The 13,424-nt window shown below is 39.9% G+C and overlaps 1 protein-coding gene across 20 annotated transcripts in view; it reads right to left on the reverse strand.

The window, feature by feature from the left end:
* Nucleotides 1-13,424, reverse strand: part of Erc1 (ELKS/RAB6-interacting/CAST family member 1) — a 277,389-nt gene that overhangs the window by 157,234 nt on the left and 106,731 nt on the right. For 15 of the 20 annotated variants that reach the window (XR_003956153.1, XR_003956152.1, NR_155458.1 and 12 more), the window contains one exon: nt 6,052-6,063. The exons of the other annotated variants lie outside the window; for them this stretch is intronic. Coding sequence is in view for 10 of the 15 variants with exons in the window: in XM_006505373.4 (XP_006505436.1) it covers nt 6,052-6,063 (12 nt within the window). In the remaining 5 variants the exon portion in view is untranslated. The remainder of the gene's footprint in view (nt 1-6,051; nt 6,064-13,424) is intronic. 20 annotated transcript variants of the gene reach the window in all.

Genomic DNA, 13,424 nt, shown 5'->3' on the forward strand with positions numbered 1-13,424 from the left:
AACATTCAGCATTCTTACATGATAGTGGATCCCCACCCTGAGAAACTAGGAATAGAAAGAAATGCCTCAATGTAATAAAGCCTATATACATGCCAATCACCCAGCCATCCCTGGAAGCAAGCCAATTTGTTCCCAGGAAATGAACTTTTAAGATACTGCTGAATATGGTTTTAAGATTTCTATTAAGAATTTTTGAGTTCATATTTAGTAAGGAAACTGCTCTATAATTTTCTTTTCTTTTTTTTTTCTTTTTTCTTTGGCTTTTCAAGACAGGGTTTCTCTGTGTAGCCCTGGCTGTCCTGGAACTCACTCTGGAGACCAGGCTGGCCTCGAACTCAGAAATCTGCCTGCCTCTGCCTCACAAGTGCTGGGTTTAAAGGCATGCCCCACCACTGTCTGGCTAATTTTCTTTTCTTAAAACCATTCTTTATCCGTGTGTCTGTGCATGTGCATCCCCTTACTGTTGGGTAGAGGTGGAGCTCAGAAGGCTACTTCTGAAAGCTGGGTGTCTTTGTCCACTGTGGACTCTGATGATCACACTCAGATCAGCATGCTTGTGCCATCAGCTCTTTTACCCACCGACCCATTGCTCCAGACACTACTATAGTCGCTTTTCCTGTTCTGTCCTTATCTAGATTTGGTTCAGTGTAAGAAATAACTTCATAAAATAAGGCTGCTAGTGTTCTTTGGTTTTCTGATTCATAGAACGAATTGGAAAGCACTGATGTTCATCTTTTTTTTACTAAGTTTAAACACACTTATTTTTAGTGGAGAAGCATGACATTATTTTGTCCTTTAAGAAACAATGTCTCCATTCCAAATAAATCATGATCAAAATGAAGAGATCAACTAGCCTAGTGTTCTAGAAATGACAAGTTGCAGCCAGCTATGCAGGCTGGTGATCAAAAAAAATCCAAAGAAATTTTACAGTTCACTAACATTTTTCCATTTCTAAATGATCCTTAACAGAAAATCATATCTGACTGGGCATGATGGTGAACCCCTTTAATCCCAGCACAAAAAAAGACAGAGGCAGGCAGATCTCTGTCTGTTCTAGGTCAGCCCATTCTACATAGTGAGTTCCAGATCAGACTACAGAATGAAACCTTGTCTCAATTAAAAACAAATAAAAATAAGAAAATCCTATATGGAGTCACACCACCCTCATGGTAGTCCAGAAGAGCAAACATGCTATCTGGATTCATGGGGGGGGGGGGGGGGTTGTTTTTTGTTTTTTGTTTTTTTGTTTTGTTGTTATTGTTGTTTGTTTTTTCAAGACAGGGTTTCTTTGCATAGCTCTGGCTGTCCTGGAACTCACTTTGTAGACCAGGCTGGCCTTGAAATCCGCCTGCCTCTGCCTCCCAAGTGCTGGGATTAAAGGTGTGCGCCACCATGCCTGGCTTGGATTATGTTTTAACCAATAAAAATACATGGCAGTTGCTAAAGTTAGCACAAATGTGTTTGATTTTTTCTGAATCACCTGACATAAAAAGTTCTGCCCTTCTTACCCTCTAAGTCTTTGTGTTAGGCTTTTTGGGTGAATTAATATAATCTTTGAGGTACTTCTTGTCTGTCTCTTTTGCAAGCTTTTTTCCAACAAATGATGGTTCCTGACACTATCCAGCCAGTGATTACTGTATTTTCTGAAACTCTGCCCTCAGACTTCAGCAGAGGTATTTCCACCAATAAGTAAGTCATCTGACTACCATGTCTTCTCCCAGGTATGGGTCACATACATATCAGACAACAGTCACAGCTGAGAAGGTCCTAGCAGATGATCATTAATGGCAGCTGGAAGGACACAGTGGCAGTAATTAATAGCTTAGAAGAAGCTCAGAATCAGCACAATGCAGCCAGAGTGGTAATCAATGTGTGTGTGGGAGGGTGAAAATGCAGAAAACCTTAACTTCAACTGTCTAGTAGATATTTCATTATCTGGTAGCTTCTTACTTGAGATACTCCATCATGACTCCAGCATCAGTGCACACTACAGATGTCCCAGTTGTGTATACATGCTACTGGATTACCTCTGGTAGGTATTCTGTGTACAGAACCTTAACCATCAACAGACTCTCCAGTTTACGTGATATAGGCTTTCAAAGTATTCACTAACAATTCTTCAAGTTTCATGAGAATCTATCCTTATTATCTTCTGTATACTTTTTAATTTTATACTTACTTTTATAATTCTCTCTCTCCCTGCCCCCTTAGCATTTCCTTGTCCCTCCCTCTGCCCTTGTCTGGAACCAACTATCCCTGTATGTCCAACGATATTTGTTTTATGAAACTAAGCACATCAACACTCTATATTTGTAATCATTATATCATCATCTTTGATATATAAATAAGTAGTAACTTATTTTTATCTCTTCTAACTTGGGCTTGAAATCTACTTTGTCAGATATAAGACTGAAGGAAAGGCCACCCAGAGACTGTCACACCTGGGGATTCATCCCAGACACAGTTACCAAACTCCAACACTATTGTGGATGCTAAGAAATGCTTGCGGAAAGGAGCCTGATATCACTGTCTCCTGAGAGGCCCTACTAGGGCCTGACAAATACAGGATCAGATGCTCACAGTCAACCATTGCACTGAGCACGGAATCCACAATGGAGGAGTTAGAGAAAGGACTGAAGGAGCTGAAGGGATTTGCAACCCCATAGGAAGAACAACAATATCAACCAACCAGAAACCCCCAGAGCTCCCAGGGACTAAGCTACCAACCAAGGAGTACACATGGCTCCAGCTGCATATGTAGCAGAGGATGGCCTTGTCAGACATCAATGGGTGGAGAGGTCCTATGAAGGTGTAATAGATGTCCCAGTGTAAGGGAACTGAGGGCGGAGAGGTGGGAGGCGGTGGGTTGGGTGGAGGAACACGATCATAGAAGCAGGGGGAAGGGGATGGTATAGGGGGGTTCTGAGAGTGGGGGGTACCAGGTAAAGGGATAAGACTTGAAATGTAGATTGACTGATTGATTGATTGATTGATTAAATAAATAAATAAATAAATAAATAGAATGGCGATTTTTGTCCATTTCCTGCTAATCACTTTGCATACTTATAACTTTCTATTCTTTAACTTATATTCTGTGTATAATTTGGCCAATAATGTCCACCTCTTGTAAACAATGAAGGGCTTGCTTGATTTTAATTTCTTTATATTAAGGAGAGAGGAGTTAAATTTTCTTTTTATGTGTATGGGTTTTTACATTCATTTATTTATATACAGCACATATGTGTTAAGTGCATGTAGAGCCCAGATAACATTATCAAATCCCTTGGAACTGAAATTATCTAAAATTGTAAACCACCACACCAGTGCTTGGAATGGGACCTGAGTCCTTTGCAAGAGGAGCATGTACTCTGAACTGCTGAATCATCCCTCTAGTACTTGGCTCTTGAATTTTGATTCACTCATTGGTTTACAGTCTTTTTCCTGTGGAACTGGGAGCGTTAATATTCGGGGTACTACTAAAAGAATATTTGCTGGCTTCTGTAATTTTGATGATTATTTTCTTGGTTGGTATTTTAGTTTCTGTTTTGTGATAAACAGTACGACCTAAAACAACTTGTGGGGGATAGTTTACTTCATCTTAAATGTCTAGGTAACAGTCTAAAACTAAGAAAAGTCAGGGGCAGGCACCTGGAAGCAGAAACTAAAGCAGAGATCATAGAAATCATGGAGGGGTGCTGCTTACTGGCTTATTCTTCATGACTTACTCTGACTTCTTTCTTACAGTATCCAGGACCACCAGTCTAAGAGATGCATGATCTGCAATAAGCTTGGCCTTCCTGCATCAATCATCAATCAAGAAAATCCCCCATTAGGCCAATCTGGTGGTGGCCTTTCTTCAAGTAAGATTCCTTCTTCCCAAATGACTCTAACTTACGTCAAGCTGACATAAAATTTGCTAGCAGAGCACAAGGAGGTTTACCTTAGGTGAATACTGGTTTACTTAGATGGATATGTTTGATTCTTTTCTAGTTCTTATTTGCTACTCTAGTCCTCTCACCAGACTTATTTACTGCTGTATTCTAGAGCTGCGACTCTCTCCCCTTTCTTCCTCTTGTGTATAGAATTCCTTTAAGTACTTTTTATAGTGCTAGTTTTGTGATCATTAATTGCTTTCATTTCTGCTCATCTTGAAAAGTCTTTATCTCTCCATCAATTAAAAGATATGTATTTAGCAAATATATAATTTTGTCTGACAATTATTTTCAGGATTTAAAGAACAGAATTTTATGCCTTCCTAGCTTTTAGGGTTTCTGTTGGAAACTCTGAAATTATCCCAGTGAATTTGTCTTTGTACATGAATTGTGCTTTTCTCTGGAAGCTTTCAATAACTTCCCTTGCTCTGCAGTTTTCACATTTAACTAGGGCATCTCCTGGCATGGTTTTCTTCTGGTTGTGTGTACCTGAGGCTCTAAATATCTTATGTCTGTATTTTTCCCTCAATGTAAAAATCTTCTCATATTATTTAACTAAATGTTTATTCTATGCCTCAATTTTTTTTCTCAGTTTACTTTTCTAGCAAATGGATTCATTTGGTTGCTTTCTTATTCATGGCCCAAAGTTCTTGGCTGCTATTGTCTTGTGTTCTAATACTGATATTTTTCTCAACATGACACTGTATGCTGATAAAACTTTCCACTGCATTTTTTATTTAGTTCTTTTTTCCATTCTCTTTTTTGAAAATCTCAATTTTCTCACTATGTTTTTCAATTTCTCATCCATACCACTGGTGTTCTTGTAGATACCAAATATATTTCCTTACCTCATTCATTTGCTTTTTGAATCTTCTTTAAATTTCTAGCTGTGGTATTTTGAATTCTTTGGGATCCCACTATTTTATTATCTTTGGTTGCAGCCACTGAGGAGCTACAGGCGTTGGGAGCTTTCTACTAGCTTGCTTTTCCACTGTTTTTGTGTTTCTATTTTATTATGTGAAGAGATAGGAAGGTTTTTACAAGTTTATTTCCCCCACTCAATGGGTAGTTTTCCTTCAGGTTATGATCTCTACTACTAACAGAGGACAGAAGCAAACAACAGTGAAGAAAGCTGACAACAAATCAAATATCAAAGTGAAATAAAAAGCAATTGGGTTGATTTTGGAACATAATCCAAGAATGTAGTCTTGTGGGAAGTCTAAGTACTTGTGAGAAAATGCCAAGAAAACAAGACCATTTTCCCTGTGCCCTACGCTCTAGTGCTACTTAGAGTAACTCATTTAATCTTTACATGTGATAATCATCCCAATTTTATAGAGCAAAACTTACACATCAGAAGCCTATGAAAGCCCAAATAATCTAGGATTACTTTTCAATCTGTAGTTCATATAACATAAAGAGACAGGAAGATCAGAAATGTAAAACCAATATGGGTTACCTACTTAAATACCCTGTCTGGGAAAAATCAAACCTAAAGCAAAAGGTCACAGCTAAATATTGTTATTTGGCTGCCTGAACCCAGGGCAATCATTTCTTTGTGCCTACTTCCCCATGAGAATAACAACCTCCCCTGCCTACTGCTAGCCACTAAGTATCAAGAGATGGGCACTTTCATAAATAAGAACAACATATCACTTAATTATTATGACAAGAAAATTGCTAGGTAATGTATATGACATAAACAAGCTTATATTTTAACTCTATCATACTTTTTTACTTCAATTTACATCATTATTATTCCTTTCACCCTGCTTAAGTTCTTACCCAAGGCACTGCTAGTAAAGTGCTATCAAGATGAACAAGCTCTCCCGTGCTATCTATCCCCTGGTGGCTCCTTACATCTTCAGTTCTTTCAGTAAAACCCCACTCAGTCCTGCATCCTGAACATTCTCATATCTTCCAAAGAACAAAAGTTTGCATTTGCTGCTATGCAAAGCTTACTTTCTTGACATTTTGTATGCTCAGAACTAGATATGGGCATCACTTTCCTGAAATACATTCTATCATTTTAGTCCTTATTGGAATGGAAAATAAGGTTAGTAAATGAGCCTCAATTACATTCTCTTTGTAATTGTACATTTTTAGCAAGCATACTGACCTTGAGGTGAGACTGAAGAGAACAGCAAATCCAGGAAGAAAACGTGAAAGAGAAAGTTAGAAAGAATTAATAAGGACAATACTTAAAAATGCTAACGTTTATGAATGGGGTAAGGCTAAAACACGGAGTAAAGAGGACGGGGGCATGCAGATTCTTCACAGGAGCTAGAAATTAGAATTTGAGATCGCAACGGATACATTTCCTATTAGAGTTTAATACTTTGATGAAAACTCTTTTAAAACGTTTGTCCAACATTGACCATTTCTTGGGGAAAGGAGAGCAAATTTCTTAAATGGGGATGGATATTGTCAATTCTGTCATTTAAACAGCTAAAACTGGAATTAGTTGTGGGTTGGCTTTTAAATTCATGTAATTATTTTGTATGTATGTGTGTAGGCATATGTAAACATGCTATGACATGTGTATGAAAGTCACAGGACAACTTGTAGGAGTCTATTCTCATTCTACCATGTGGGTTTCCGAGGATCAAACTCAGGTTATCAGGGTTGGTGGCAAGTACCTTTACCAGCTGAGCCGGCTTGCTGGCACTGCCATTAGAGGTTTTATATGAGACATCAGCATTCAGTCAGTTGAGTTTTTTACACTCCCCCTTAAGTCTGGTTTCTCCCTCAACATCCTATTTCATGAAGAGGACTTGGGTCACCAAAATGGGGGAAAAACCCCAAGACTGACAGCTCCTGTTCTTCTTAGATTATAAAACTAATATCCTTAAAAGAATTTGAAAAAAAAATTCTCAAAGTCAAACTTTCCTTAATCATAACTCATATTAATCATTTCAAATCTGCTAAAGTCTTTGAGTAAGTAAAAACAATCTAACAACAATAATGAACAAGAATGGCTCTATTTAAAAAATCCTATTTGCAACATTGTCCAGCATTAAGACCTACAAAATAGCCATGTTTAACAGCCCTCCATGAACAAATGTTCTGAGTCATCACTGCCTTTGATAATAGGCAGGTTTCTTTTTCTGAAAAGTAGTCAGTGTGAGGGAAGTCAGTACTACTTCCTCCGCAGTTAAGATTTATAGTGCCCAATGTCACCATGATTGTTTTCATGACCTAATTTTTACTTTAAGAATCAAAAGCAGAGCATTCATCTCTCTCTTCCTCCTAAAGGCAGACACATTGGAACCAACTGCCTCTCATTTCCACCACAATGCCTTCCCACCATGATGAACTACACTCTCAAACCAGGAGCCAAAATAAATCCTTCTTCCTTTAAATTGCTTCTTGTAAGAAATCTGGTTACCACAGCTAAGTAACTGATACAGTAAATTGCTACCAAGGCGTGGGGCTGTTGATGTAATAAACCTGACCATGTGGTGCTTTAGCGTTTGGAGCTGACTTGTGAGAGTAATGTGGGAGAGTTTGAAGCAGGATGCTTAGCGGGGTCCCAGAATGTAAGCCAAGATTAATGGGCCATTCTGGTAAGAGTTTGGAAGACCCAGATGCCAATAGAAATGCAAACAGTAAAGGCCTGGCAGAAAAGGTTTCAGGGGGAAATTACGACTATCAAAGAGTGGGCTTTAACCCACTCATATTCTGGCAAAAATAAATTTCTTGTGTTCCACCATGTCATATACACTAAAGTGAGAGTGAATTCAAAAGTAATGGACTAAGCTGTTTGCCAGAAATTTCAAGATCACATAAAATATAGACTGATTTCCTCATATTTACAGTAAAACAGAGCAAAAATATATGGGAATATATTTCTTAAATATATGCACTTAGGCAAGGAAAGAAACATAAGTGAGTTCAAAGTTACAGACAAGATGAGAGTGGAGGAAGTAGGTGCAATTATTAAAGTGATTAATGCACCTAAGGAAAAAACCTCAAATTCATACCTAAACAATAGGAAAGGTTCCCTGAGGATAAGACCTCACTATCTAAGGCTCCAGAGCTTGCAAAAATGCATTCATTTGAAGGAGGAGACTGAACTGAGAGTGGAAATAAAAGGACTGAATAACAGCTACCTAGGGAAATGGTTTCCCAGGCTCAGCTGCCAAAACACAGAAGCGTTAGAGCCATGGATGAGCTACACATTGTCCGTGCAGCAGAACTTGGCATCACTGTCCATGTGGCTTCCAGGCAAACAAAATTCAAGTGAGGTAGTGTCCTAGAGGCTTGCACTAAGATGCCAGAGAAACACTGAGGATGGACAGTATACAGCAGAGTTGGACTGCCTGCAGAAGGACCTTAAAAGGACAAAGGAGGAAGCTATATAGGTAGGAAGCAAGTTAGAATGGAGACTCCAAGACATCTAAGATGCCAGGATTGTGAGACTTAGACTGAGGAAAGCTATAGGCAGAGTGTAGTTAGGGGAGTAGGGGTGCTAAAGGGTGGGGCTACCTAAGGCTGTGGGAGTCCCAATGATTCCATCACAAGCCAGCAACAAATAGAACTGTAACATCTGGTGTTTGTGCAAATGGGTTTCAGTGTTACTTTAGTCCATCTTCCCATATTACGTTCAAGGGGCTTTATAGTTAGTTTTGGTTCATTAAAAAATATTCGTGTATGTCTGTCTATGTGTGCACATGTGTGTGCCATAGCACATGTATGGAGGAAGAAAGACAACTGGCAGAAGTCTCTCCCTCTACCATTGGATCCTGGGGTCTCACTCGGGTTGCCAGGCTTGGCAGCCTTTGTCCACTGAGCTACCTTGCCCTTTGGACATAGGACTTTTGAGCAATATTAGAACTATTGAGATTTTGGTCATTAGTATAGGTAAAATAAAAGTATCCTGCATTGTGAGATATTCATGAGCCTTTGAAGAACAGGGATGGAACATTCTGATTTTAAATATATACTTAAACTGACAAGGGAGTAGACATATGATAGTAGTTAATCTTTATTGTCAATGTGATTAGATTTACAGTCATGTTTGTGAGGAAAGGTTTAGCTGAAAAGGAAAGATCTATCCATAGGTTAGAGTTACAGACTGAAAAAAAAGAAAAGATGAAAAGAAGGAAAGAAGGAAGGAAGGATGCTTTTTTTTTTGATATTTTCTTTATTTACATTTCACATGTTATACCCTTTCCTGGTTTCCCCTCTGAAAAACACCCTTCCCCCTATGTAAACCCCTCTTCCCTTGCTCACCAACCCACCCACTCCTGCTTCCTGGCCCTGGCATTCCCCCACACTGGGGCATAGATCCTTCATAGGACAAAGGGCCTCTCCTCCCATTGATGTCCTACTAGGCCATCCTCTGCTACACATGAAGCTAGAGCCATGAGTCCCAACCATGTGTGCTCTTTGGTTGGTGGTTTAGTCCCTGGGAGCTCTGGGGGTACTGGTTGGTTCATATTGTTGTTCCTCCTATGGGGCTGCAAACCCCTTCAGCAGAAGGATGTTTTTTTAAAATGGAAAAGAAAGCAAAGAATCAATATTTCTTTCTATCAGCTCTATAAATGCCAATGCAACGTGAACAACCTCTCATACTACCCTGGCTCCCTGCCATGGTGGACTGAATCTTTATCTTCACATCTGACCAAAAAGTAAATAAGTAAATGAATAAAATTTCATGTGTGATCAACAATTTAGGAGGGGAGGGGAGGGGAGAGGGGAGGGGGAGGGGAGGTGGGAAGGGGAGGGGAGGGGGGAGGGGAGGGGGAGAGGAGGGGGAGGGGAGGGGGAGGGGAGGGGAGAAAAAGAAGCCAGTGGTTCACACCTGTAGTTTTGAGGCAGGAAGATCAAGAGTTCAAAGCCTGCGGAGGGCTTCAAAGAGACTCAGACTCAAATAAAGAAGGTGGGTACTTGGGAAATGACTCGGTGGGTAAGAAGCTTGCTGCACAAGCAAGAGGGTCTGAGTTCATATCACTAGCGCCCTTGTAAGAGCTAAGAATACTGACACACATCTGTAACCGCATTGTTTGTGAACAGAAACAGGCATGTCATCAGCTAACCACCCTGGCCCAAATTTGGAGCCTCAGGTTTGATGGAAGACTTTCCTGGTCTCAAAAAACTAAAATTATTAGAGAGCAAAAGGGAAGATGACCTATGACTTCCACATGTGCTGGGGTCAACTGAAAGCCAGCTCTGTGTGGCTGAAAACTAGAGATTGTTTTTACTGTCAATTCTATTAAAGAGGTAGCAGGGTAAGTGAGTGGGGACACTGTGCTAGGATGTGGGAACACGCCTCTGAGGTCACAGATATATATTCTTCCTCTCTAGTCAGAGACAAAAATATCCAGGAAGCTAAATCCTAATAAGTTGTCTATAACCTAAAAATGATATTCTGGGCAAACCCAGGTATAGGGTGGACAGGACATCTTGGCAAATTTCAAGTCATATTCCACAACAAACATGGCTGGATCAGCTTTCACATCCCTTAAGTGGGCAGAGCTGGAGAGCAGACCCAGTGCTAGGACTTGGAGAGACCACAGAGTGGAAGGAGTAGGGAAAGAGTAGGACCAAGAGATTGACCAAGAGACACTAGATGTGAGCTGGCATGAAATGCCATAGACAAGCCTATTATTTATAGATCTATATGGAAACTAATATGCTAAGTATAGAAGACACATTTTTAGTAGCAGTATTCAGTTTCCAGAGGTATGCTGGGTGGTTTTTTCCAAATGTGACACAGACTAGAATTACCTGGGAAGAGGGAATCTTCACTGAAGAATTACCTCTACCAGATTAGCCTATAGACATGTTTGTAAGGCATTTTCTTGATTAATGATTGACATGAGAAAACTCAGCCAACTGTGGCCAGTAGCACCCCCAAGCAGGTGGCCCTAGACTGTATAAGAATGGAAACTGAGCCACCTGAGAGCAAGCCAGAAAGCAGTGTTCCTCTTTGATATATCTCTACTTCAGTTTCTGCCTCCAGGTTCCTGCTTGACTTCCTGCCCTGGCTTCCCTCAATGATGAACTATGGGGTGGAAGAGGGAGCCAAATAAACACTTTCCGCACCAAGCTGGTTTGGATGGGTGCTTTATCACAGCAATGGAGAGGAAAAGCATGAGGTAATCTAAATCTATTTATTCAGACTAGGACATCTTATTCTTCACTTTGTTTTCTCTATGGAGACTATCCATAGCCACTGAATGGTGGTTTCCATGAACATTAACTCGCCAAGGCCACAGCGAGCCAGCAAAGTGCTTGCTATGCAAACATGAGGGCCAGAGCACAGATCCTGGGGCTTTCTGGCCAGTGAGGCCAGCTGACCAGAGAGCTTCAGGTTCGATGAGATAAAATAAAAAGTCACATAAAATAAGGTGAAGAGTGATTGAGGAAAGCACCTGACATTGAACTCTGGCACACATGGGTGTAACCATGTATGACATGTGCACACACACAGACACACACATACACACACACTAGTCACTATACTAGGGGATATTACCTGAGTGAACACGATGAATTATTTAGGTGTTGGAAACAGGGCTGAGGTTACATGAGAGACAAAGGAGCCCTGCTTTGGCTTGTGCCTCTACAAATGCCATCCAGATTATAAACCTCCATTCCTGGAACTAGATTTCAGACTTGCTTAACCAGCCTCTAAAATCATCACAAACATGTAAGACAATCTCTTTTTTTAATATCTACCCCTCTTGTTCCTATGACACCTTCATTTCTCTTATTGAAAGTGAACTGGTAAGTGATTAGTTTCAACTGGAAAAACTGTAGTTGGTCAAAGAGTGTTACTACACTAAATCGAAAGAATCCCATTAATACATCTTCTAAGAAACACAACAATTTTCTTAAGAACCAACATGGGAAAGGAACTGTTCATTTATTACCTTCATCCACAAAGAATAATTCTGATAACTTTTTAAAGTTAAAGAAGTAATACGAAAATCAAAGAATTTTCTTTTGTTTAAATTTCATCAGTTTAAACAGTGTTGAATACCTTCTAGAAGTAAATTGTACATGCTAAAGTACAAGATGGAATTGCAGATCTATCAGGGGCTACTTAAAAGAGTATCCCACAATGGATATGCAACTCAAATGGCAGACTGATTTTTTTTTAATATGCACAAAGCCCCAGGATCAGTTTCTAACACTACATAAACCAGGAATGGCATACAACTATACTCCCAACACACAAGAAATAGAGGCAGAAGAATCAGAAAGTCATAGCTACACAGCAAGTTTATGACCAATTTGGACTACATGAGATCGTGTCTCCAAATACAAGTGTCCCAACATAGAAACATCAACCTCAAAGATTCTTGTGCAAGAGAGAGAAAAAAAACTAACTATGTGCAATATACTAGCACATAGAACCTAGCAAGAGAGAGCGCAGGCTGGTTGTATTTAAAGCAGAGAGCATATAAGAGGTATAGCTCAAATTGATGGCTGTAATTGTGATCAAGTAAAATCCAGCAACAGGAGCAACAATTGCTCAGAAGACTGAGCCTTACATACACACACTTAACCCAGAACGATGCAGACACAGAAACCTGGTGATGGCAGCATTATTTATGAAAGACTGGCTATCTGAGAATGGCAGTGATACAGAGAGAACATGCACATTGCAACATTAAGATACATAAACCCCAGCGGAACAGGAACAGGATAAAACAAACAAAAGAAAAACATATAGGAAACAAAGGAAGGGCCATACAAGAAGCAAACCTCAGTCAGATACAACAGCCACAGGCACACTCTCCAGCACTAAGTCTGGGAACAAAGACTGAAATAACCCCAGCTATCTCAGAGAGAGTACATGGACCAACTCCAAAAACAAGCCCTGCTCAGTTTATAAAAATGGAATCCAAAACTGAAAGGAAATAAAATCTACCTTAGTTTCTCAGCAAACCGTGATACAGTACAAAGCCACTTCTGCTCAAGATACTGGGTTAAATATAAGCACAGAGACAATTCCCATCGAGATGAGAAGCCTTCAATAAGTATTCTGACCAAAGAGGGCTGAGGCAAGACCAATTGGGCTGGGATTTTGTTACTTTGAAGTTTTTTGAGTATGTGGTGGTTGTGGTCATGGTCCTGGTGATGGTGGTAGCTGTTTGTAAGCAAGAAATTTTGTAGTCTTCAAACAATATTACAAAGTTGTATGACCAAAGAATGGACACCTCTATCTAATTATACAATGTATTCCAATGTATTAAAAAATGAAGTCGCGGAAGAAGCAGATCATTTAAAGCTACCACATGACCCACTCATCCCACTCGAAGGCATGGACCTGAAGGACCTTACGTCCTATGGTAGAGATGCTTGCACACTCACGTTCATTGCAGCTTTATTCCCAATAGCTAGGAAATGGAATTAACCTAGATGCCCATCACCTGATTAATGGGTAAGGAAGATGTGGCAGATACAACAGAACAGTACTCAGCTATAAGGAAAAGGGAATCATGAAATGCAGAGAATGGATGAGACTGGAGAAATACT

The sequence above is a fragment of the Mus musculus genome, chromosome 6 (assembly GCF_000001635.26).
Source record: "Mus musculus strain C57BL/6J chromosome 6, GRCm38.p6 C57BL/6J".
Taxonomy (NCBI): domain Eukaryota; kingdom Metazoa; phylum Chordata; class Mammalia; order Rodentia; family Muridae; genus Mus; species Mus musculus.